Source organism: Camarhynchus parvulus, chromosome 8 (assembly GCF_901933205.1).
Source record: "Camarhynchus parvulus chromosome 8, STF_HiC, whole genome shotgun sequence".
In the NCBI taxonomy this organism is placed as follows: Eukaryota; Metazoa; Chordata; class Aves; order Passeriformes; family Thraupidae; genus Camarhynchus; species Camarhynchus parvulus.
The window spans coordinates 29694708-29721887 of NC_044578.1; the positions used below are offsets into that span (position 1 = coordinate 29694708).

At 45.7% G+C, this 27180-nt stretch overlaps 1 protein-coding gene across 1 annotated transcript in view; it reads right to left on the reverse strand.

Moving 5' to 3' along the window:
* Window positions 1-27180, reverse strand: part of NOTCH2 (notch receptor 2) — a 91953-nt gene that overhangs the window by 12022 nt on the left and 52751 nt on the right. The window contains exons 12-26 of the mRNA XM_030953915.1: window positions 26792-26902; window positions 24949-25141; window positions 22594-22739; window positions 21967-22086; window positions 21717-21869; window positions 18125-18353; window positions 13751-13952; window positions 10978-11131; window positions 9839-10023; window positions 8951-9083; window positions 6075-6320; window positions 3643-3755; window positions 2589-3118; window positions 1540-1887; window positions 769-911 (exon numbers count right to left, since the gene is read on the reverse strand). Of these exons, the coding sequence (XP_030809775.1) occupies window positions 769-911; window positions 1540-1887; window positions 2589-3118; window positions 3643-3755; window positions 6075-6320; window positions 8951-9083; window positions 9839-10023; window positions 10978-11131; window positions 13751-13952; window positions 18125-18353; window positions 21717-21869; window positions 21967-22086; window positions 22594-22739; window positions 24949-25141; window positions 26792-26902 (3006 nt within the window). The remainder of the gene's footprint in view (window positions 1-768; window positions 912-1539; window positions 1888-2588; window positions 3119-3642; window positions 3756-6074; window positions 6321-8950; window positions 9084-9838; window positions 10024-10977; window positions 11132-13750; window positions 13953-18124; window positions 18354-21716; window positions 21870-21966; window positions 22087-22593; window positions 22740-24948; window positions 25142-26791; window positions 26903-27180) is intronic.

Here is a 27180-nt window from a genome sequence, read left to right on the forward strand (position 1 = left end):
CTTGGTCTGGTTTCTCAAAGTATTTTTCAGAGCACATGGCTGCTGAATCAAAGATCTTGCCCCTTCCTCCAGCCATGCTCACTTGGCATAGAGAGAGCTGATCTACATGAATCACGGAATAATGAGGTTGGAAGAGACCTCTAAGATCATCAAGTCCAACTTGTGCCCTAACACCTCACCTAGACTATAGCACCAAGTGCCATGTCCAGTCTTTTATTAAACACATCCACAGATGTGTTTAATAATGTGATTCCACCACCTCTCTGGGAAGAAGATACAAGCACGACCCAACTAGGAAAAGCAATAATGCCAGCCTAGAACAGGTTTGCAGCTGAGCCTCAGACTGAGGGAGATGGAGCAGAAATCAAAGAGATTACATATTGCCGGAGGAGAAAACATCTGGCAGACTGGACTGAGGAATGCCTCCCAGCCTTTCTCTCTAAATGGCACCTTTTCCACTGAATTCATGGCTTAAAGCACATCAGTGGTTTTAGTGTGGAGATCACCACTGCAGTGCTGTAGCATGAGTGATTACTGATTCTACAAGTGACTGGGCTCTAAATTAAATGTCCTGTCTTACTAACCAGACGTGCCCTCTGCACTTTGCACAAACACACTCCTATGACTGGGGACAAACAAGTTACCTCCCAGAAACCATGCTGAACAGTGAGACACAAGAACAAGATGATCAATAATCTGAGTATTTTGCAAGCCCAAGTTTGATGACTGCCTCCCTCAATAAGCAATTTTTCCTCTCCAATTACTCACTCTGGACAGACACAAAAGGATAGGGCAGCATGCCCTTGATGGCCTGAGCAGCTAAGAGAGCTGCAGCAGCTTCTGTGTTGTGAAAGCATTGCTCTGAGTCCTCTGCACACTGGCGGTTGTCGATCTCCAGGAACACCTTGGTGCTGCAGAGACACAGTAAGAGGGCACAGCAGTCAGGGACAGAAACTTATGCCAAAGCACTAGGTCAAACTGCAGCAGTGCTTTACGTTAATCTTCCTACCCCAACGCCAAACTGGGCAGTTGCAATAGCGTTGCACTTTCCCATTTATAAAATGTCACAGACATGTTTTATGAAAAATCCTTTCCTTAGAATTTTTCCTCCTAAGAAGCTGAGAGGCCTCAAGAACAAAATGTAAACAATGATTATCTGCTGCTGTGGAATGCAACAGGTGCCTCTGTGATTGGTCTTATGTGGGTTGTTTCTAATTAATGGCCAGTCACAGTCAGCTGGCTCAGACTCTCTTTCTGAAACACAAGCTTTTGTTATCATTCCTTCTTTTTCTATTCTTAGCTAGCCTTCTGATGAAATCCTTTCTTCTATTCTTTTAGTACAGTTTTAATATAATATATATAATAAAATAATAAATCAGCCCTCTGAAACATGAAGTCAGATCCTCGTCTCTTCCCTCATCCTCAGACCCTGTGAACACAGTTACAATAAAACAGCCTACAGCCCTAGAAAATCTAGAAATACTACAAGCAAGAGTTACCAGACAACCAGGCCAGAGGGAGACAGAGGCATCCACTCACCCAATGACCTCTTGCTCCAGCTCTCTGTGCTTGCGAACCACCACGAGCGACCGACGGCTCCGCGCCGCTGATTTCTCCCCATAGTAGGGGAACACCATGGGGTTCCCCTGGGAGTCCAGCTTAATCCTCAGGTTGGTGTGCAGCAGCGTGCCCAGGGTGCGCAGGAAGCTGCGGACGTCCTCCAGCAGCTCGTCGGGGGGCATCAGGACCACGATGATGAGGGTGCCCTCCGCCAGCTTCTCGGCCTTGTCGCCGGCGCAGTCCAGCCCGTCCCAGCCGCACTCCTCGCTGTTGCAGCCCTGGTCGCAGCGCCCGTCCGCGTAGTGATCCGCACAGTACTTGTCATACCTGCAGCAGGGACAGCACATCTGTGCTCTGCACAGCACATCTGCGCTCTGGGGGACTGGGTCTTACACTCTTCAGCATCGTTTGAGGTAAAACAACACCCATAATCAGGGTGGCAGGAGAAGAAATACAACCCCAGGATAAGCTTGCAGCCTGAGAGGGTGAAAATAGGAAGCACAGCACACCCCAAGAAGCCATTATTTCATTCTGGTAACGGTGTAAGAGAACTGCTTATTCTGTTTACTAAGATACTAACACCTCCTGCCTCACTGAGGGAGAATCATCACTGCAAAGCTGTGGCATTGCTCAAAAATAACTGAAGAGAAAGAAGTGCCCCTACAAACAAGCTAGAAAACATGTTCAGAGGCAGCAAGCACAGCTGGGATTAAAAGACAGGTATTGCTGGTATGGAAAAAAATTCAGGATAGCAGGCAGCACACTTAAAATCTAGTACAAGACAAAATGCCTCCTATTAACATTTCCAGGGAAAGCAGGGCACATCCATCAAGCAGGTTAACACATTACCATTGTTCAGGTTATCGACTTAGTGCACAGCACACAAACTCCAAAAATAGACAAAGCAGCAGAAATTGCTGGATGCCAAGCTTTCAGCAAGGACAGCAAGAGAAACAATGGGAGAGAAGGGAGCCACAGGCAGGAGCTATGTTAGTCACACAGAAAATGTTCTCAGCATTGAGCCTTACTTGCATGTCCTGCTATTTTGCTGACACTCAAAGTTGTCAAACAGGCACTCGGGCGTGTTGCAGAACTCGTCACACTGTCCATTGAAAAGCATCCAGCAGGGCAGGGAGGAGGAGCAGTTGGCCCAAGGATCCTCCACAGTCAGGGAGCAGTCGCCTCCATCCCACTGGCAGGCGTGGGTGTTACAGTCCTCATCACAGTAGCCATCCCTGGCTTTCTCTGCACACTGGGAATCCAGGCATCTTCGGGGCTCCGGGCTGAACGTGACGGGCTGCTCACAGTGGCTGCCCTGCGTGTGAGCAGGGCACTGGCAGTAATAGTAAGGGGGCTGAGAATGAGGGTGGCAGCTGCCCCCATTCTGGCAGGGGGCACTGGCACAGCCTGGGTGTGTCTGGCATTCCTCTCCCACAGACAGCTTAGGGCAATAGCACCGAGGACCAGAAGACGTTTGGATGCACTGTTCCCCCTTCTTGCATTTCACTTGTCCACAGGTACTGTGGCTGTTGAACTCACATTTTGCTCCAGAATAACCCTGTGGGGTGGAAAAAAAGGCAAAACAATCAGTGTCACAAACCTATTCTTCAGCACTCTGAGGGCTGGAGGGAAGGTGTCGTGCAAATCCTTTCTCCCCTGTAACTCCTCTAGCCTCACTGCAGGAGCTGTGACTTTGTGGACCTAACCTTATGGATAAAGAAGGAAATCACAAGGCTCTGTTACATTTTGAAAACAGCCTAAAAGGGCCACAAACAAGGGGAAGCTTGCAGCAAGCACAGAAAACACAGGACTGCAAAAAAAACAAGTTAATTAAATTAAGTTAATGTAATTTAACGGTAGATTTAAGACAAAAAAGCCAGCTGTGATACTTGAAGACCATACACGTTTGGGGTAGCAACAGGCAGCATCACTCTCCTGGGGCAGCTGGAAGCCCTGGGCCTCCCTGCTGAGCAGATAAACGAAGGGATGTGGGTAAATCACCTGCAGTAAGCAGTGAGAGGCCGGGCAGAGGGCTCTGGGGCTGGGGCAGGCAGGGCAGTGGGAGCAGGGGTGGGTGCTTACCGGGGGGCACTGGCAGATGAAGCCCTCGGGCATGTTGCTGGCCACCGCGCAGGTGCCGCCGTTCTGGCACGGCTTCCGCGGACACACGTCAATGACACTCTCACAGTGACGGCCTGGGACAGGGCACAGAGAGACACAGAGCAGAGAAACGTGTGTGTGACCACCCCAAAGCCATCACACCACAACACACACTGTCAATAAACAGCGAGCTGAGCAGTCCTTTTGGAGGGAGCATCCCTTTGGATGAGGTGTGGTCTCCACGTGGCTGCCTAAGCAGTAAAGAGGGAGGCACAGCCCCAGATCCACAAGGTGCATTTGGAGACAGCTGGCAGTGCCTGCCTCCTCAAGAACACACACAACACAGCACAGAGACAGAGGGTGCTGCTGTCATCCCCAAGTCAGCCAGGCACAGAGGCTGGAAGTGATGTACCACACCAGTTTGGGGGTTTCTAAGACTTCTTTACTATTTGGGAGATGCTCAATGAGTCCAATGGCAACTCACACTGTAACCCTCAGAACCAGATGCACCACGAGTGAACAGGAGAACCAAGCAGAGTCTCCTCAGACTGATCAGCCAGACAGAGATCTTACTGCACTGACCAGCTTTGCAGCAGCTCCCAGAGTCAGGCTGACACCAAACTTCTAAAAGTTGGGGATGATCTCAGCATGACTTAGACCCCCTAGGAAAACATTAATAGAAGTCTCCAGACATGTGCAGCCAGGACTCTGCAGACAGGAGCAGACAGGGCAGGATGGCCCACAGAGTTCTGGCATCCCACCAGTCACAGACCACAGCAAAGCCACCCTGTCCCCTCCCAGTCAGAAGGGTCAGTGGGGAATGTGCAGAACACAGACAGCTAGAGGAGGAAACATGTTTTCCCTTTGTGCCTAACATTTCCAGACAGACTCCATGTCTGAGACACAGCAGCTCTCCCGGCTCCTCCTGGGGTGCAGCAGGCCTGCACTCCCCACAGCACAGGATCCAGCAACCCTTCCACGAGGGTCAGAAGCCACATGAGACATAATTCATAAAAGCAGCCTTGACAGATAGGCTTAAAATAAACCCATCTGGTGGCCTGCACCAGTGTCCCACCAGCTCCACTTCCCTCATACATCATTCTTCCAGGAACTTCTTTTGGCAGGATAAGTAATGCATTCAAAAGCTACAACATGAATTCTTCGAACATACATTTTGTGATTTCTTTGCATCTGAAACTCACAAATTCAGTGGAAAAACACAGCATCGTTAAGAAAAAATAAGAGTAAAAACTGCTGGTAAAGCATGCAGGAAAGGTGACTGGTAAGCAGGGAAAGTGAAAGGTTTTAATGGAGGAAAACTGAATGCATAAGAAGTTAAACTGACATGGAAAATGGAAAGCTGAAAGTTAAGACACATCTGGAGACTATTAGACCAAACTTAAGCCCAGTGGGAGGCAGAAAGCAGAATAGCAGCAATACTAACAAAGAGGAGGTCTAGAGAGAGTGAGACATAAGTCTGCACAGTGTGAAATTCTTGCAAAGTTGTGATTCAAAGTTGGATTGTGGAAGGCTCACCAAGCTAGGAATGTAAAGCCTGTCTATGCATAGAATACTCCATCCTGACCACATCACCAATGCAAGGAGGAAAGGCAGCTAGGAGTAGAAAAGGAGGCCAAAAGCTAATTATGACACCATGATGCTGATTTATAGAGAAAATGCACATGGCTGCTTTGCAAAAGGAGAAGTCACAGCTAAGCTGACACATGAACTGTTACACTTTCAATATTAGAAATGTGACATTATGAAGGCGACAAAAGTACCACAAGGAAAGAGAAGTCCTGGAAGCCAAATGTCTCAGGAGATTCCTTCATCTGAGACAGCTCTGGAAGCCAAATTTCTTAGAAATTTTAAAAGAAAGACCGGTTTAAAAACAAACATGCTGTAGGGTGTGACAGTGTCACAGGGGTCCAAGGATGAGGGAGGAAACGAGGATCTGACTCCATGTTTCAGAAGGCTTGATTTATTATTTTATGATATATATTATATTAAAACTATACTAAAAGAATAGAAGAAAGGATTTCATCAGAAGGCTAGCTAAGAATAGAAGAAGAAGGAATCATACAAAGGCTTGTGTCTCGGACAGAGAGTCTGAGCCAGCTGGGCTGTGATTGGCCATTAATTAGAAACAATCAGCATGGGCCAATCACAGAGGCACCTGCTGCATTCCACAGCAGCAGATAATCATTGTTTACATTTTGTTCCTGAGGCCTCTCAGCTTCTCAGGAGGAAAAATCCTAAGGAAAGGATTTTTCATAAAAGATGTCTGTGACAGTAGGGAAACAACCAGACACTGTGAAGAGAAGTGGGCAGATAACAGCACTGCCAGGAAGGGACAGAGCCACCATTTCTCAAGATGCTGCCATGAAATGGGATGCTTGTTGATGACTACTCACCAGTGAAAGCGCTTCTGCAGATGCACCTGTAGTCGTTGGTGAGCTGCACGCAGTCCAGGCTCCCGCGCGGGTTGCAGGGGTTGGAGAGGCACTCGTTGATGTCGCCCTCGCAGCGCTCCCCCGCGAAGCCCTGGGGGCACAGGCAGCTGAACCCCCCGATCTGGTCGATGCACTGCCCCCCGTTGAAGCAGCGCGGAGCCCCTGAGTCTGAGATGCAGTCATCCACGTTCTCCTCACACAGCCGGCCTGCCAGGAGAGAGGGACAGCTTGGGGACACAGTGCCACGCCTGCCTTCCCTGGGATGGCTTCAGATTCTGTACTGCATTCGTTTATAACTCTGAACTTCATATAAAGTGCTGGCAGTTCTCCTCACAGCTCAGTCCCACAGAACAATCCTTTTCCAGCCCCAGAACCAAGGGCACCACTGCAGCTTCAGGCCCAAAAAGTGCAAACAACAGGGAATTGAGGAGAGCAAACTGGGAGGGTGGGACTGCATCACCTGGAGCTGGAATTGGACAATGAACCCCAAGATGGAAATGGACCAAAACTTATAAAAGTGTGAGAACTCAACCCAGGGTCTATCTTGGGTGTAGCCATGGCCAGGCTCTGGTACTGCCCAGGGTGTATCCTGTGAAGGCCTTTAATAAATCCCTACTTCATTCCTTTAATAAATCCCTATTTTATTCCTTTAATAAATCCCTACTTTAATTCCTTTAATAAATCCCTACTTTATTCCTTTAACTCTGCCCAGCCTCTGTTCCATTAGCCTTTCAAGGCATCACCTACACTGCTCATCAAGTTTTAAGGCCATGTCACGCACAGACCTTGAAATAAGCAGGTAAAGATCCCAGTTTAACACATTCCACACCCTCTGCAGACAGCCAGCTTCAGGCCAGGCTTAGGGTACATGTGTTTTACATCCAGGCTGTCCTCAGTGCTAAGCTGTCCTGGTATTTGGCAGCTTTCACACTTGACTTAATTTAAGGGCATAATTAAAAACACAAAACCAAACCAAGCCCAAAAAAGATGCACTTGATTCAGCCCTGAGACTGAGCAGAGCCTGGGAGCCCCGTGCTGGCCTTGACAGCCACAAGCTGCCACCAGGCTACCCTGGACCTGGGCAAAGAGCATTTGCAGCATTAAAACAAGCAGCAGCACACCAACAAAAAAAGCAGCTGTGATAAAACACGGATTCCTCCAGCCTGGCTGCTGGGGACTTACAGCAAACCCCCACCAGCAGCCAGGGAGGGCAATTTCTTCTCCTCCCTGTGGGATTTCCTTTCAAGGGACAAGGGCAGGTGCTGGTTCTGCTTTCACTGCACAAGGGCAGAGAGGGGAAGCTGAGCAAGTTGATTGCTGTTGTTCCACCCAGAGCAAGTAAAATCCTTCACCTAAATAGGGAGGATGCTTATACTGGCATCAGTAAAGTACTAACTACAAACTGGGCCAGGGACAAAAGCTAAGTTTTACTATTCTAAATAATTGTATCAAGTCTCCTCCAATTCCTTTCATTTACAAAAAAATTAAAAAACCAACAAAACAAACAAAAAAAACCCAAAAAAACCCAAAAACAAAAACAAAGAAAAACAACAAAAAAAGCCAACCCCCCCAAAAAACCAACAAAACTGTTACATCCAGAAAGTAATTAATCACAACAAAGAAAGACTGAAGGATTAAAAGCAGCACACCCAGAACATCTCAAAGGATGGTGGGGAATTGAGTGGAATACAGAAATTCTGGCAATGCAGATACTGGTACCTAAATACACTCTTGGATGTAGAGACCTAAAAAGCAGGTTTGTTTCTGCTTTTGTTTTATTGCACTTTTTTGCCTGTTTTTTTTATTGAAGAATAATATTAAGAACAATACATGAAGAATTGGTAGTGCAATGATTTACAATGAAATAAACACTTATCCAGAGTGGGGAGAACCACACTGAAGTGAATGAACTGGTGATATGAGTGGGCAAGAGGCAAATATATTATTTTATAATTGTACTTAAATTTCCTTATGAAACAAGAATTTAGTTCTCTCTGACATCTGAAGATTTTGCCAACAATTGAGATGACACACTTCAGAAAGAAAGAGTTCAGTTAAAAATTTTACATTGCTCTGACTTGAGGAATAAGCTTAAAAAAAGAACATAAAGTGAGAAAGCATTTACTGATGGGTTAAAATGTTAAAACCTGAATATTTTCAAAGGCAGAAGCCAGGTTCATAGGTAAGATATAAAAGGGAAGGCTAGGTTTTAAGAAACCTGACAATAAACAGCCTGTGGAATCATGCTTACTGAAAACTACTGATATAAACTGTGGACTACTTTTATTTTCTTTTCTTTTTCAACTTTTTTCCCCTGAAGGAACTTTTAATAAAAGAGCTCCAATATGATGAAATAGTTTAGGGTAGCCTAGAGTCACTCAGCTTCTTTTCCACAAAAGACTCCAGGACAGAGGAAAATGAAGGGCAAAAATTTAAGCAAGTATAGGATATTGGAAGTTATACAAAAACTAAGAAAGTTTCCCACTTATTTCATAGCACCTTAGCCAAAAAGAAACCTTGGATTTACTGTATCAAAAAAGATAGGTTTGGGAGAGATCTTAACAGCAATCTCCTGCATCCACATTGCCAAAGATGGCTCTACATTCCCAAGGGACACTGCCACGACCTATTCCTTTAAAAGAAAAAAAATTAAAAGGGAGGGGAAAAAAGCAGCATTTATTTTTAAAGAGAAAATATGTATCCCAAGGGATCCAGTGTACTTTGGGAACATTCTTCAAAGAACAGAATGCATTCCCTTTAAACTGTGTCTCGTGAAACCAGCAGCCAGAGAGGAAAATTCCCCTTTGTAACATTCACTTAATTGCTGAGCATCCTACCGCGGGTTCCTGGCGGGCAGGAGCACTTGAAGTGATTGACCAGGTCGATGCAGGTCCCTCCATTCTGGCAGGGCTGGAACTGGCACTCATCCACCTCGTACTCGCAGTTGACCCCCTGGTATCCAGCCACGCACTGCCGGCACGGAAATGAGTGTCAATGGCTTCTGGCACACACATGAGCAGGCAGCTCAGAAAGGCCAGCACCGACACAGGAGCCCTCAGTGGGGCACATCAGGACTGCCTTTGTAGCTGGAAAAGCAGCTTAAACACACAACGTAACAGGGCACTGCAAATTTGAATTCAAGTGATTGGATTGCTGCAAAACACAGCAGATCAAATCCTGATACCCTCCAGCACCAAAGCTGGCTTAGTAGTTTTGGCTTAAGGTTTACATAAAACTCATCCTTTCCCTCTGGACATGGGCTTCCAAGGTGTTCTACCATTCCAAAAAGCTTTAGGGAGGTTGATATACACCAATCTCATGGCCTACACTGCTCTCTGCATCAGTGTTAGGAAACAGAAAGCATTTCCCACCCTGGGAGGCAAGGGATACTTTGGCCATCCAACAGGGAAAATACAATATTCCTTTAATACATTTTACAAATATTTTAATACAAACCACCCCTCAGGCAAAAAGCCTTTCCAGATTAGAATCCCCTCTCCAATGTCACAAAGAGTTCAAACGCTCATCAACCACAGCTCCTTCCAACCCACACCTCTTAATTCACTCTTAAAAACCTCTCAGGAGCACTGGTTTTGCTACAGCCAAATTAAAAATTCCTCCCAGGTGCAGGCTGCTTTTTATGCCCCTATTTGAAGGTAGTCCCCAGCACTTGCAGGTGTTTGTGATTGCTGCTGGTGCCTTTGTTCCCCTGTGCCCCCAGGTACCTGGCAGTGGTATCCGCCCAGGTGGTCCCTGCAGGTGGCTCCGTTCTGGCAGGGGCTGGACTCGCACTCATCCAGCTGCACCTCGCAGTAGCTGCCCGTGTAGCCCACCTGGCACTGGCAGTGGTGGCTGTTCCCCACGTTGAGGCAGTGACCAGAGTGCTGGCACAGCTGGTCCACGGGGACTCCTGGAGCGGAGTTAAAACAAACAAGTGAGCAAACACACAAAACGCAATTGCTGCCAGTGCTGGTGGCTCAGACAGAAATGGATATGGGTAGGCCCAACAAACTGAAAAGTTGTAACTTTAAAATTGAAGAGTTACTCCTTAAATTACAGTAGATCAGAACCAAAACTGGCTTACAAATGAAGTCAGGCTCTGTCCTCTTTGCATTGCTGGATTCAATACTGACATGAAGTATTTGTGCTGCTGTGTTACTTTAGCACTGGCTGGTGAGCTCATATCTGAACTACTACTGCTGCTCTACAAAGGTCCAGGTTTGTACCTAGAACATCCCCAAAAAGTATGGGAGCTTTACACCTTTCTCCTTTGACACTGAACCTGCTTGTCTGGCTTTCCTGGACAAAAGTGGCATGACAGTGTCCATCTGCCTGGGCTACAAGCCATGTTGCCATACAAAATTCACGTAAAAATTAAATCTTTGACACATACATCATTTGAAGTAGCAAATTACTACTTTGAGGGGCCATGGTATAACCTATAAGGCTAAATAGTGCACTCAGTAATCAGTACTCTGCAAAAATACTTACCATGAGTTCAAGATGCCTTTCTTGTAGAAGGATGTGGCCTTAACCCCTGGCCTGCCTGGGGTTTAGCAGAAACCTGGGGTTTAGCCTGCCTGGGGTTTAGCATGAAGAGCTGATGCATTTTCCAAAAAGACAGTCCATGTAAAACAGCACTACTGAAACTGAGACCCCATGAAGCATTTAATTCTTCCTGTCTGATATTTTTTGTGACGGGGAGAACCAAGGAAGCCTTGACTCCCAAACACACCGCTGCAGAGAGTATTTTTACTCGAGAAGTGATCGGCTAGAGGCAAAGCTCTCTGGGCTGTGCACAGGGGCAGCGGGGAAGGAGGTGCCTGGGCACAGAGCTGCTGAAGGCCAGAGGATGCTGATTTACCTCTCTGTGAAGCTGCCACCTGGCACGAGACGCTGGGCACGTCGCAGTAGGCGCCGGTCCAGCTGGGCGGGCACACGCAGCGCGTCTGGGCCAGGGTCTGCACGCATGTGCCCTTGTTCTTGCAGGGAGACTTGCTGCACAGATCCACCAGGGTCTGCAGGGCAAACAACCCACGTGAGACATGGCACAGGCAGGAGAAACAGCACTCAGAGAAGAAGTTCAGATGCAAGGAAAGGGAGCTCTGCAATACAGGATCCCTGTGGCACTGCAAAGGGCAGGAGAGTCCTTCCCAAGCTAAGCCAGGTACTCTACTGACAGTCTCATATGCCTGGGAAAGAGCAAGTGAACAGAGGAATAAACCCCAGATGGCAGCATTATTTCACAATCCTCACACCTCACCATGAAGCTGGATCTTTGACTGGCTCAGTTTGAGAAAACTGGGTTTTATCTCAGACTAGCTTTCTAGCTCCATGGTAGCAGGAGGCTTCCAGCTATTCCCCCACACTCCCCCATCTTCACTGCTTGCTGAGGATGACAGATGTGCTCCACATTTTGAGCCATACTTTTCCTTTCTATCATTAGCTCACCATGCCTCCTTCTGGCCCCACCTGCTGCACTGTGGTCTCTCTGACTTCTTGTGTCTTCCAAGATTCAACTGAAACCCCACAACCGTTTCATGACCTGAAGATGGGCCAAAGCATATTGCTTTTCTTGATTTCTCATATAGAAACAAAGAGTCTAAAACTCAGTAAATCATCATATGAAAGTGAAGACCCAAAATAACTCTCTGACGTAATATAAACCAGCCACTAACCATAATTTCTTTTTTAAGCATTTATCTTCAAATTAATACAGCTATTTGATTGATTTCAAGCTGACTTGAGGAAGAGTGAGGTTTTTAAAGTGAGTAGCACAGAATTTTGGCTGTAAAATGCAATTTCAATTGCAGAAAGTTCTGCTTTTCAGATGCAAACTTTCTCCTCACAAAGATTAAAGTAAAAAAAACAAATAAATCTGTGCTTTCACAGGCAACCAAAAGGAAACTTGGAATTAAGTTTTATCACATGTAGTTGAGCGTGAAGAAGAAAAACACCGAGCCTCTTGCTTCTGCATTTGTAATGAGTAGCTGACTGTTTTACATGCAAATTCTAAAACTTATGAATCATTGTCTGATTTTGTCCTGCTTATTTAGCTTTGCTAATTAGGTCAAGCCAGTTTACTACTAAGACAAGAACTACAGTGTAGCTGTAATCTATAAATCTCTTCAATAGAGCTTTGAGCAGTACTTATCTAAATTTAGAAAGTTCTGGTTCCTTGTATAAAATGGGTAATACATTACAATCAGGCTTCTCTGAACATAAAGCAGACCTTCTGAGAATCCACAGCATTTAATTTGGGGAAAGGAACATTAATCCTTTTCTCCAGTAAAAACAAAGCAAACATAACAGAAGAGGAACTACTGAACTTCACAGTACTTCAGGATCCCTCTCAATGCTAATTCTCCCAATGAGGTTGAAGTGGTGTGCCCAGAATGCATAATGAGGGTAGCAGAGGGGTTGCTTTTTTCTACCACTTCATTACTTTGCATTCACTTCCTCCATTAGCAATACCTAGAAGCAGACCTGACAATTTAATGTCTAGCAACATACTTCTGAAAAAGCACCTCCCCCAGTGCCACTAAAATGCTTCTTTCCAACACTCCCTGCTTTACAACACTCCCTGCTTTACAAAGACATGTTGGCACGAAAGAGAGCTGCAAAATTCTTACAAAATTGTAGTGTTTTCCAGCAATTTAAGAAATTCACTTTTTTTTTTAATGGCAGCACTCAAGCCTGCTGGTAAAGGAAGCCAATACAGAGTTTACCATTCCAAAAGCAGAAATAGTCTCAAGTCATTCTTGCCGTTTTGATAAGAACAGAATCAAAAAGAATTCAGATTTGAAAAACGTCATTCTGTTTCCAGTGTGCCATGCCAAGTTAGAGTTTTTAATAGGCACTAGTCAGTCATTTACAGCATAGAGGGTTTGCAGCTCCTGTGGAAAACTGGAAACTGCCTGAACTTAAATGTGCAAGTAAGGATGGAGATTGTTATTGAGGTTGTGAATAGGACAGGCATGTCATTTACTGCCCCAAAACATCTTCTGGCTTTTCATGAAAAAAAATTTACAATCAACCCTGAATAAAATTAACCTCCCTGTAAAAAATGAACCATTGAATCTAAATCCTGCTAATCAGACTGATATTGGTTTTGTTTTGTGCTTGTTTGCTGGTTTGTTTAGTTGTTTTTTTTTTAAAATACAGGACTCTGTCTTCAATCAGGACAATTTAAACCATTAAATCTAAATCCTGCTAATCAGACTGATATTCGGTTTTTGTTTTGTGCTTGTTTGCTGGTTTGTTTAGTTGTTTTTTTTTTTTTAAATACAGGACTCTGTCTTCAATCAGGACAATTTTATGCTTTGAATGAAATGGAGCCATTTTCCAGGGTAACAGCTGGTTTTCATTCAAGAAAACTAATCTAGAAAGTTCCAGCGACACCTGTTCTCATAAATAACCACTCTTCTCCTCCTTGCACATAGACAGGGCGTGGAACTAGATGATCTTTAAGGTTTCTTCCAGCCCATTCTATGATTTCCAGTTTTGAACAGAGGCACCTAATGGGCCAAGCAGGACTGAAGGAGGAACAGCTCAGCCACGTTTGGCACATCACACCTCTCCCGTGTCACCTCTGCTGCTGGACAGCTCAAAACACAACGCCACCAGAAGTCACCCACCTTGCAGTTCTTGCCAGTGTAGCCCAGGGGACAGATACACCTGTATGTGCCCAGGCTGTCCACACAGGTGCCCCTGTTGAGGCAGGGGTGGGAGTCACACTCGTTGATTTCTGTCAGGCAGAAGGGGCCCGTGAAGCCCAGGGGGCACTGGCAGGTGAAGGAATTGATTCCATCCAAACAAGTGCCTCCATTGAAACAGGAGCTGCAAGGGAGGAGCAACAAAGGTAAGCTGAGACAAAAAGCAATTAGCTCACATACAAAAGGGAACATAAACATTGTTGCCCTGGTTTTTTAAGGTTTTCTAAGCCTTCTGATGTTGACATTCTTGTAACGAACCTCTCTCACACGCTTTCTGTAAATAACTCATTGTTTTGCATTCCTTTATGGAGGAGGAGAAATTTGATGGACTGTTGGTTTGTCCAGTGTCATTGGAGAGGCAGCACTGTCACCCTCCAACCCACTGTCACTTTTAGAAAACTATAAATGTTAGAGTCAGAAAATAAACTTCTTTTTTTCCTTCACCTTGAGAGCAGCGGTGTGAGCTTGTGTTCTTTCGTGTCCTATAGCAACAAAACATGACTGAAATAAGGAGAAAAGCAGATAACAGATCTTTTGATCCCTGCTAACTTCTGGCTGAAGAAGCATCAAGCAGAAACAACAATCCTAGGGAATTCCAGCTCAGCCTCCAGCTCACTTCTACCTCAGCAGACCAAGAAGGTAAAGCAAGGTTTTAATGAGTCATTAGTGATGGAGGCAACTAATTTAATGTAATCTTCCCAGCTTCAATGTGACCACAAACACCACCTCATGTGGCTTGCTCAAACTGATACATTTTATTACAAATTACAATTGTATTACAAATTATGAGAAACAAAACAATTTGCCTTTTTTTTTTTAATCTTCAGAGGAATCAGGGGTATGGTTTCTCAAGGAAAAAGTTCATACAACATGCAAAACACAAGCATGTTCCTCACTGAAATTATGTGAAAGTATTGGTATTGCTAAATCCCTTTCTTCTCTTCTCATGAGAATCTTAAGTCCTGATTTGTAAAACTGCTCATACATGCCCTGGCAGAATTCAGATCAAAGGAATTACCCCCCTCCCCCCCAGTCTTCTGATCATATGAAATTCTGCCAGATTAGGTGTCCTAAGGAGAAGGACTGGGAAAGTTTGGGGAATTGACTCATGCAAAATTGACTCCGTTTTCCTTGTAAAGGAACTCCTGCTCCTCTGAGAGTAATGCTAGATCAGACTTGAGATAATCAGCTTGATAAAGTACACAACCCAAATTCACGCCTGCTACCTGCTTTGTGCCCTGTCAAAGGGTATTTCCACCAGAGGAGCCCCTGACTCAGCTCCCTGAACTCCCACTGCAGGGAAGGAAGTTTTAAATATCGAAATTCCAACTGCGATGGCGGCAGAGATGCCAGCATTACCCTACTCATCAAACACTAAACTGCTCATCAGAGAACTCCTCTGTCTTGGGGGCTGAATTCTCTTCTAGAGGGAGAGAAAAATGCCATTTCCACTCCTGGCAAAGCAGGGGAGACAGAGGAACTGCCAATCTCCCGGTGTGTTTCACTGAAACCAGGTCCCAAAAGGAGAGGGCACTCTCTCACAGGCAGCTTCTCACACAGCACAAGGAAGAGTCATTTGACCCAAATTCAAATTAGCCAACCACCACAGAGCTCTTAAGCACAGCTCGGTAATTTTGCTTGAGAAGGTGTGACTGGTTTAGCTTGGCAGAGCGTTGAAAATTGCTACATCCTTAATTCATACCTGCAAGACTGGTTCCTGTCCTGACTGATAACAAAAACAAAAACAGGATGAACCCCAAGGAAGAGCCAGGAGTTCTGCTACAACACCCAGCATACTCCACTTGATTCAACAACTGTTGTGCAAAGTAAACACACCCTCATCAGTGACACAATCCTGCTCTTAAGAAAAAGATATTAAAATACCTCCTCCTCAAATGCAATTTTATGAAAGGTAGAAAAGATCTTTTCTATTTGTGTGGAAAATACTTGAGAAAACCAAGAGTTTTGCATCATTTGTCTCTGCTAACTAGACTAGAACAGAGTACTTCTAATTATTTTTTTAACCACTGCAAGTTTTAAAGAAATTGTTAGAATTTTTTCCCATTTGAGAATCTGAAGTTACATACATCAATCCTAACGAAGCTTAAAATAAATATGCAGGCAGATGATGGAATCACATGTTTAACTCTCAAAGAGCTCTTAAAGCTACCACATGAACCATTTATATGAGGACCAGCTGTTGAGCATTTTAACTCAGTTCCACACCTCCCCCTTTAGAATGACCTCAGGTTTTATCTCAGTACTACTAAACCACATCCCATTTTTTTTTTGCAAGCATTAAAAAATCTCCAGTGATTAAATCTTTTCCAATACAGGATTTAGTGTTTCTCCTGGTTTCTTCTTCATATTATTTGTCAACAACTCGGAACTAATTTATTTTTGCTGCTTTTCTAAGTTGGCCATTGCTTCCATTTTTGCAGCTTTTGTTATTTCTCAGCAGAGTAACCATTCATAACCAATTATTTCCCCTCCTCTATGTGATAGGGGTTTTGTAAAAATATGAATTATTTATATTTCAATAAGCTAGCATCCCTAACTGTTTTAACTTCTGTTAAACACTATCCCATTTATGCTGTAATGGAACTGTTGGAAGAATGTTAGGAGAAACTGAGGACCAGGCAACTGTGCTTCAGCTAAGCCAGCTTTCCTTGCAAGAATCACAAGTATGCCTGTGACAAATGGCAGGAAAGGAGAATTGCCCTGGTTAGAAGCTGCTCCTGAGCAGGACTGGTGTCAGAACCCAGGACATTCCTCTGGCTGCCCTGGATGGCTCGAGACCCTGGCAATGGGTTCAGAGACCTTGGCACGGAGTCACAAACACCTGTGCCTTTGATTTTAGCCCATGGAAACAATTACCAACTTTGTGTGAAGAGTTACAAGCCCTGAGAGTTTAAGTAGAATTATTAGTTTGTCAGAGGGTGAAAAAGTAGAATTTTGGGGATTTAGAATGGGGGTTCAGCAGCCAAGATGGAGGGATTTGGGCATGCCTTGTCCTTCGTCTTTCTTCTTCTTGGCCTCTATCTTCTGGGTGATGGTGGCACTTTTGGATTGGTTTAGAGTACAGACAGACTGTCTAACATAGGTAATAGGTACTGGAAAATTATTGTAAATAATGTACACGTAGTTTTTAGTATAAAAAGGTAACACCACCTCTGGTGTGCTCACAGTGTGCCACAACCCGACCTGCTGCACAGATCTCAGCAGGTCAGAAAGAGAATGTAATAGATAACAGAGAATAAACAACCTTGAAAACCCCAGCTGAGGAATCCTGACTCCTTCAGTCTCAGGGCTGGGAAAAAGAGACTTTCAAACACCTCAGGATCATCCTGACCACAGAGGGTCTGAGAGACTGGCTGGGTGCAGGAGCAGCAATGGGCTGGGGGCAGGAGCAGCAATGGGCTGGGGGCAGGAGCAGCAATGGGCTGGGGGCAGGAGCAGCAATGGGCTGGGTGCAGAGCAGCAATGGGCTGGGGGCGGGAGCAGCAATGGGCTGGGGGCAGGAGCAGCAATGGGCTGGGGGCAGGAGCAGCAATGGGCTGGGGGCAGAGCAGCAATGGGCTGGGGGCAGCAGCAGCAGGCTGGGGCAGTGGCAGCAATGGGCTGGGGGCAGGAGCAGCAATGGGCTGGGGGCAGGAGCAGCAATGGGCTGGGGGCAGGAGCAGCAGGCTGGGGCAGTGGCAGCAATGGGCTGGGGGCAGGAGCAGCAGGCTGGGGGCAGGAGCAGCAATGGGCTGGGGGCAGGAGCAGCAGGCTGGGGCAGTGGCAGCAATGGGCTGGGGGCAGCAGCAGGCTGGGGGCAGGAGCAGCAATGGGCTGGGGGCAGGAGCAGCAGGCTGGGGCAGTGGCAGCAATGGGCTGGGGGCAGGAGCAGCAGGCTGGGGGCAGCAGCAGCAGGCTGGGGCAGTGGCAGCAATGGGGCGGGCAGCAGCAGGCGGGGGGCAGGAGCAGCAATGGGCTGGGGGCAGAGCAGCAGGCTGGGGCAGTGGCAGCAATGGGCTGGGGGCAGGAGCAGCAGGCTGGGGGCAGTGGCAGCAATGGGCTGGGGGCAGTGGCAGCAATGGGCTGGGGGCAGAGCAGCAATGGGCTGGGGGCAGCAGCAGCAGGCTGGGGCAGTGGCAGCAATGGGCTGGGGGCAGGAGCAGCAATGGGCTGGGGGCAGGAGCAGCAATGGGCTGGGGGCAGGAGCAGCAGGCTGGGGGCAGGAGCAGCAATGGGCTGGGGGCAGGAGCAGCAGGCTGGGGCAGTGGCAGCAATGGGCTGGGGGCAGTGGCTCACCTGTCCGTGCACTCGTCGATGTTGCTCTCGCAGTTGGTGCCCTCGAAGCCCGGCGGGCACCTGCAGGTGTAGCTGTTGACATAGTGGGTGCAGGTGCCCCCGTTCCTGCAGGGCTCACTCAGGCACTCGTTGGTGTCTGTCTGACACTTGTCCCCGTGAAATCCGGGCAGGCAGATGCACGAGAAGGAGTTGATCCCATCCACACACGAGGCCCCGTTCTGGCAGGGATCTGGGACAGAAGCACCACAGTGAGTGTTAGAATGGGTGACAGTGTGTCAGAACCCAGGACGTCCCTCTGCCTGCCCTGGATGGCTGGAGACCCTGGCAAGGGGCTCAGAGACCTTGGCACGGAGTCAAAGACACCTGTGCCTTTGATTTTAGCCCATGGAAACAATTACCAACTTTGTGTGAGGAGTTACAAGCCACAAGGGTTTGAGTAGAATGATAGTTAATTTGTCACAGGGTGAAAAAGTAGAATTTTGGGGATTTAGAATGGGGGTTGAAGAAGCAAGATGGAGGAATCTGGGCATGTCCTGCCCTCCTTCTTCCTCTTGCCCTCCATCTTCTGCTGTGATGGTGATACTGTTGGATTGGTTTAGAGACAGACTGTCTAACATAGGTGATAGGTATTGGAAAATTATTGTAAATAAAGTAAATGTAGTTCTTAGTATAAAAAGTTAACACCACCCCAAGGGCAGGGACTGCGCCACAACCCGACCTGCTGGACAGATCTCAGCAGGTCAGAGAAAGAATGGAACAGATCAGAGAAAATAAACAACCTTGAAAAGCAGAACTGAGGAACCTTGGTTGCAGGGATGGGAAAAAAAGACTCTTTAATACCTTGAGAGCCATTTCAGCAACACAAAAGCCAAGAACAGTGAAGGGCCAGGCCTAGAGCAGCTGTTTGTATGAAAAAAAGAGGCCACACAGCCCAGAGCTGGACAGAGTACTGACAGGTTTTTCTCAGCCACTTTATGGAACAGGTAAGTGCAAAGCATTATCAATTAGAAATTTACAAGCAGCTATGGATCAAGGCCAACCTTCAGGGCCTAAAGGTTTCTCTGCTGGAATTTGTTCAACCAAAACCCAAAGCCTCTTGGTTTAAAATTCAAATGCTGCTTTTGTGACAGATCCCTACTGATACAATAAAAACAGAGCAGCAACTGTTTCTTCTCCCTTACCAAGTTTTATTCATCAGAGAACTCAGCACATTCTCTCTTAACACAAGAGAGAACTTGTGTGCTTAATTTTCAGCATGAAAGCAGCGCAGTCAAATCAAACCTGTATGTGTACATTAGCACATATATGAGCACTTATGCACGACTGAGCACTTGACATTTTTTCCAGCATCACAGACTGGTTGGGGAAAGGCTGCCAGAAAAGCTCACAAACTCCTACATCACCAAGGATTCTCCTCAATATTGCATTTCTTGATATTTTCCTTATCTCTGCCATGCTCTTGCTACTTGCATGCCACTCTTTTTTGGTCTAAGCCACCTCCTACTACTGTATTCCTTCTGCTTCCACAAGCACCAATCTGCCTGAAAGACTTCTGCCATTCAGTAATTTCTTCCTGCTTTTCTCCTTCCACTTTTGGATTTAAGACCCACATTCCTGAAGCCAGATTCCTTTTCTACTCTGCATTCCACAGAGCAAAAGCCTAATATATGAAGGCAGAGAGGGAAACTGGGAGGGGGGGAGGAAAAAGGGAGAAAGCAAAGGGGTTGAAAAATAGGTTACTGAGCCTTTTTTGGATTTAGGACTACCTTTAAGTACTACTAAAATATGAACTTGAAAATGCAAATAGACTCCACCAAAAATTTGCAGTTTATCGTAAGTATCATAAACTAATTCTGTTTACTGGGAAATGAAGAAAAGAAATGTGAAAAGTAATTAAAGCTCATTTATTGACTGAGAAATCTGCTCACATGTTAAGAATTTGTATTATGAGACACACCTGCATCCATTTAAAGGTCATTTGACTACTGCAGAGAAAAAGCACATTCAAAGCAAGACCCCTGGCAGCTATAAAATGTTGTGTCTGTGGCAGTGAGCCATGTATGAGTGAAGCCAAAAGCTGTGCATTAATTCTCTGTGCCACACATTTACTGACAGAAGAAGGAGACTCGGGTATCAACTTTTCAATAAGTTCCTGTTGTTGGAGGGTTTGTTTGCTTCATAGATTAAAGACATTTGGCTCAAGGCATGGAAGGTTTTTGTTATGCTAAATGAAATCAGCTGTGGCAGCAATGTGAAATGCTTCTTCAGCCTCATGGGTGTGCTGCCTAAGACAACACGGGGTGAATCCCACAGCTCTCAGAACACTCAGGAGGAGGGAGAGAGATGTCCCAGCTGTTCCAGAGGGAAAAGATGAACACTTGGAGGACGTTTTTATCTTCAGGCACCCACATAAAAACTAACAGGACAGGCAATGATTTTGTTGGCTTCAGTAAGCAAAGCTCTGGCTCACTGCACCGTGACACTTTTTGTACTGTACCTGTCTGCTCAGAAAGAGGGAATTAAGAGCTCAGCCTGAGCCAGACACCTCAGAAGTTCTTTGAGTGCTGCTCTGGGGGCTCCCACGGTAACTTTTGCTAATAGACTTCTTTGGATCCTTCTCTACAGCAGTCATGAATTTACATTTTTTTTCCAATGCAAAACACAATTTGTTAAGTTCACGCCTTAAATCTTCAAAACTCCATTTTGGTTTGAAGCTGATAGTAAAAAACAGGGGATTGGTTTTTTTGTTTTGTTTTGTTTTGGGGTGGTTGTTTTGGGTTTTTCTGTTCAATTGGTTGGGTTTTTTTAAAGACCTGACCAATCTAAGAATTACAGCATTGTGAACTCCTCCAAGATTTGATAAAGCACTTTTCAAATAGTAACAGATGAACTTTTAAACACGTGACATTTCTCAGGAGACTGATTTTATCTGATGATGATATAAAATACGCCCAGTAAGAAAAAGAAGCTACTATGTATTTGGTTTCCCTTATAAACAGCAGTATCAAGGACATGAAATTAATACTTGTTTTCTTGCAATTTGAGCCGTTCCAGTACTCATCAGGGTATGGCCTCCTCCCCTCCTGCAACTGATTCCTATTCCAGAGCAGAGGGCCTTCCTGCTGCTTAATTTGCTTTCAGATATGGATTAACTGGAACTGCAACAGGACCCACTCTTCCCAGAATATTAATGCCAGACAGACATTTCAGGAAGGACGGATTCCCACCACACCTCAATCAAACTGAACGTCGAATTACAGGTAAGCCCTGCAGTGGCACTTTAACTTGATGGATTAAAATTTTAGGCAAATACAATTTTGCATTTAACAGTGCTTCTTATTAAGGTATGTAAACTCTAAGGGCCTTTTCAAGTTAAGGACCTGGGAACAAGAGTTGCCATCAGTTAGGACACCGTGGTCCATTCTAGCAGCCGAACACGATGGATTTTGACTGCCTCAAACATTACCAAGCTGAAGTTTGGGGTTTTTTTTTTCCCTTTTGGCAAGAGATCATAAAAGACCCTTCCAAATCTGTCAAACAGCAGTCAGCAAATTGATTTTTGGGGAACACAGAGCAAGGCGCTGATACCCACTGGCCAGGCAGTCGTCGATGTTGGTGTCGCAGTCGCCGCCGGTGAAGCCGGGCCGGCACTCGCACAGGTAACTGCCCTGGATGTTGTGGCACAGGGCATGGTTCTTGCAGGGCTTGGAGAGACACTCATCAATATCCACTGTGCATCTTTCCCCTGAAAGGTGCAGAGGCCGAGGGTGAGACCCCTCCCAGGCAATGGCAGGAGGCTCAGAGCCAGCACTGCAGGCGCACCTGGTTCCCCACCCAGTTACCTTCCCAGCCAGGGGCACACTGGCAGGTGTAGCCTTCGGAGTCAGAAGATTCTTGGCAGATTCCCGAGTTCTCACAAGGATTAGGGGAACAAGGAGAAACCACTACCTGGCAGTTCACACCTGGAGAACAGAATGGGAAAAAGCTGAAGAATGTGCTGCTAAGAGCTTGGTGCTTCTTGGAAGAATGAACAAAGAGGTCGTAACTCACATTGTGTGATTATCCCACACTGCAGTGGACAGCACTGCCACATTTTGAAAAATCTCAGCAGAAGGAAAAGGAGAGCAAAGCACTCCTCATGGGCTCAGTGTAGAAGCAGCCATGGTCATTTTGAGTTTAATGCCCCTCTAATTTCCAGGGTATTTATGTAAATTTCATAATTTACAAAGAAAATTAAGCTAAGCTTCCAACAGGTCATTTTTTACTAATTCCAAGCAAGGCTTAGACAAGCCCTTGCCAAGTATTCTATTACTGTATCATGTCTACAGGAACTGACTAATTTAACTTCATAGAGCCGTGGCATTTCCCATCTTGATTATTATTTCCACAAGGTTTAATGAAAAGAAATTACCCTTAAGGTGCAATGAAGTAAAAAGGGAAAAGATAACAAATTTTTTCTGAATTTTCACCTTTGAATCCCTTCCTACAGGTACATCTGTATGCATTCAGCAGATCCTCACATGTTCCTCCATTCTGGCATGGGTTTGATTTACATTCATTCCCTTCTGTTGAACAGTAATCTCCTATCCAGCCTGGGTCACAGACACACTTGTACCTTGAAAGGCAAAACAGCATTAATTTAGGACATTTTGAAGTAACTCCTCTACTAGTTTCTCCTGCAGATTAGTTTTGGAGAGAAAACCAGAGGAACCCTCTTGAGAAGAGCCCTAAGTTACTTTAGATTGCTTACCCCAGCTGTATAGTTTTGAAAATACTGAAAATAAACCCTCCCTTAAAACCACACTTCCCTCATTACAGTTTTCACAAAGTGTTCAGTCAACCAGCAACATGTTTCTGCTTTGATAAGACCATCTCAACGCATTCAAAGACAGAAACAAAAAAAAATTTAGAAAAAAAGAAGTGGAGGGGAACAATAGGTTCCAAAGATAACTAGACTGATTTAATACCAAACAGTGGTTTCAAATGAAAACAGCTGGCTGGGAGCAGGAGCAATCTCCTCCATCAGGTTTCAGAACCTGCAGTAGAGCACACCCCAGCCACATGATGTAGAAGGAAGGATTTGGTGGATCAGCCTGGACTCAGGGCACAGAGCACACACTGGCCTCTGTCCCTGCCCTGCCAACACAGCTTCTTCCCCCGGCACAGCGTGCGGTGTACACACGCAAAGTGACACATGACAGACAAGATGAACAAAAATCTGTTTTCCAAGCGTTCAAGGAGGCTGAATTAGCAATGAAAAGTAGCCTTCCTGCCAGCTCCAGGGAAAGTGCTGCATCCTGCCCTACAGAGCTACCTGCAGCAGCAAATCACTTCCCTGCCCAAGTGCTGACAACACTTCCCAGGATACAGCACATATTTTGGAGGCTATTCCATGTATAGCTGAGAACTTTCACAAACAAAACCACCTCAGAACTACCATTACCAAAAGGAAATCTGATTTAGGGCTCCCAAAATCAGCATTTGGTCTTCCTGCATGGGAAGATTCAGAAGCAACTACTGCTATCAAAAGACCCAGAGAGAATTTTCCTTTCTTTTCTCAGACATACAATAATATGTGTTAAGCTGACAAAATCTCAGCAGTGGACAAAGTGTCCTGGGTGAAATATCCATCCCTAGAGCAAAAGTTGTCAGCCTGTTCCTTGACACAGTGTGTGGTTAGGAAGAACAGCACTAGCCAATAAAGACAGTCCCCACGCTCAATGCTTTAGGTTTTGAGAGAATAGGTTGCTGCTGATCCCCAAAGATTTAATTTGGAACCATTTCTTTATTTTAATTGCATTCACTCAGCTCACTAGTGTCACCGTGATATTTTCTGGAAAATCCCTTCACCAGGATTTTTCTCCTGAGAAGCTGAGAAGCCTCAGAAAAGAAACATAAACAATAATTATCTGCTTGCTTGGAATGTGCTCTGGAGGTTGCTCACCAACAGGTGCATCTTTGATTGGTTCCATGTGAATTGTTTTTAATTAATGACCAATCCCAGTCCAGCTGTGTCAGACACTCTGGTCAGTCACAAGTTTTTATTATTCATTCTTGTCTAGCCTTCTGATGGTCTCCTTTCTCTTTCTTTAGTATAGTTTTAGTATATAATTTCTTTTAATATAATATAATACAATAAAATAATAAATCAGCATTCTGAGAACTTGGAGTCAAATTCTCATCTCTCACCTCATCATGGGACCCACAACACCACAACACACTAGAATCACCAAACCCTCCCTCTAGATGGTGGCAGTCCACCCTGCACCACTTGTCCATGCAAAACCAGCAAACAAGGCAGGACAGAAAAACCTATGTTGGAACACCAGCTGGTGAATGAAGGTCTACACCTTACCTATGGCTGTTTGTTTGCCGTGGCAGATTTGTGGGAAAGGCAGCTGTAATCAAAAGGATTTGGAGGGGGTGTAGCAGCAGAAGAGAACCCTCTCCAGACTGAGTGGACATGAGGAGCTGTGCTGAAACTTGGCAGCCTGGCTCTGCTTTGAAGGCAGGAGCTGTGGCTTGCTCCCACACAAGCAGGGGCAGATGTAGCTCTGGCTGCAGATGGTGCATAAATAACCCACTGCTGTTGCTGACCATGGGTTCAGCTGGCCAGTGTTGGGAAGGGCCCCTGGAAGGCACCGCAGGGCACGTGAGACAGGCAGGGGCTCAGGTGAGATTCTCACCTGACTGTGATTATGTTATAGGCAACAGATAAACTGGGACCCTACTGTGAGAAATAAGGGAAAAACCGTGAGCTGGAAGTCTGGAGAGAGCAAGACACCAGTGCAGAAGGCAGCAGCAGGCGGCTGGGCGGCGCTCACCCCGTGGCGGTGTGCGTGCAGTTGCCGTGCACACAGGGGCTGCTGAGGCAGCCGTCGGCCTGCGGCTGGCAGTGCGGGTGGTGGAAGCCCTCGGGGCACACGCAGCGGAACCCGTTCACCTCGTTGATGCACGTGCCCCCGTTGTGGCACGGGCTGGACGTGCACTCGTCGATGTCCACGTTGCACCGGGGCCCTGCAGGGGAGAACAACGCTTCCTGAGCTGCGCTTCTTAAAACACCGCTCGCTTTGCACCTCTGCAAGAGCACACGCTGAGACACAGCTCAGGGAAGCCAAGGCAGCAGCATGGAGCTCACATGCCTCCGTGCTTTAACTCAAGCCAAGAGAAGCGTTTCTGAGAGATGCAGCACTTTGCTGTGCCTGGAGAACAGCACTTACACTCAGCAAGTATTTACAAACCATTCCAGAATCTCCATTAAAATCACCCGTTAATACTGATTAGGAAAGCAAAAACCACTCAGCTGTATCATGCTTGCAACAAACCTCTTGAGCTGCACTTGTCGTAGCCCTGCTCCTCTGCTTTGAAGTACCTACCCTTTGAACAACCAATAGTGCCCAAATGTCTGCAGTAAATACAGTTCTTGTGGTTTATTGCGCAAAGGGGGCTCTAAAAAGCACCATTTCCTGTTTTGCCTGCCTCTGATTACGACTGCAAGATCCTTGAAGCAGTGACCAAAAGGACTTGTGAGGCTGGAAAGCTAAACAGAGTGAATGATGCAGTAAGCTGAAAGCATTTTTAACAGAAGGAAATGACAAAGTACCAAGACCCCATGCAAGCCAGCTCCTTAAAGACTGGAATATGCCAATTCCTCACATTACTGAATTATTTTAACAGTATAACAGTAAGAGACCCAGCAGGATAACAAATATGGAATGCCAGCAACTTAGGAGAGTGGTAGGCACGAGTGATCAGCATCATCCCCCATCTTATTCTGGGAACTGGAGAGTTCCACCATGCCAGAGCCATAGGAGGGAAGGAAGGAGCATCAGGAGTTTAGAAAGACCCCAAGAGAAAAGCACAAGACACACAAAACATTTTAGTGCTCTAATGCATTTCAGATCTATTCTAACTAGAATCATTCAGTAATAAACAGCAACAAACGTGATGAGAAAGCTGTAATAAACTACCAGCTGCCTCACAATGATTATTTTGTATCACCCTACATGACTCAAAACACAAATGCCCTTACAAACAGTGGTGAGATGTGCTTTAGTCAGCAGAAATAGTCCTGATGTTGACTCAGAGCTCTAAACATGGATCCAGAGGTGTCTAACCACTTCTTTTTTCAGCCCCACTTTGACTGTACCAGAGAAATTTTGTAGTGTAAAAAGAAAACAGAACAGACCATGCTATGACAGAGAAGTACTGAAAAAATCAGGTTATTCATCTGAAGACTTCAGAGTGGGAAACAATTCATGAGAACACCAAGTTAATGCTCTGATTTCACAGAAATAGAAATACTGTTCATGGTCAAAGCTCTAGGCAGAGTCTAATCAAACACCTCTCCATATTGTCCACAATCTCTCTGTCCCTGGAAGGAGGCTGTAAATAATAAATCAAAGTCACGTGGGTTTATTTGTTTTAAACCCAAGAACCATGAATTGGACTTAATTACCTAACAAGAATGGCATTTCACAGCACAGATTAGGCCATTTTTCTGTTTGGTAGAACTGGCTGTAATGTAAGATGCTAAGATCCAAAGATTAGAAGGATTTTCTGAGACACCAACTGAATCCCTTGCAGTGAGTGTGGAAAGAACACTTCCCTGGCTACTCGGATAACCATCTTCCAAACAACTGAGAGCCCCTGGGTAGCTGACTTTACCTGTAAATCCAGGTTCACAGGCACAGTTGTAGCGATTGATGCCATCGATACAGGTCCCATGAATGCACGGGTTACTGGCACAGTCGTCAAAGTTATTCTCACAGTTTATTCCTGGATTAAAAAAAAGGAGTTAGAGGAATAAGGAGGGTAAATCTTACAAAGAAGGCAACAAAACTATTTTCCCAAAATAGCCTAATTAAGAATCCCACCTGCTTCAAAGTCACGTTGGGGGCAACTTGAACAGGTGATGATGCAGAAGCACTGCAACAGCAAGGAATGCCACCCGAGCCACTGGGTGCTGACTGAATATGACCCTGAACTTGTACTAAATATTTAAACAGAGCAATAAACATTTTGAACACTTTGCCTAATTTTTCTGCAGGCCTGAT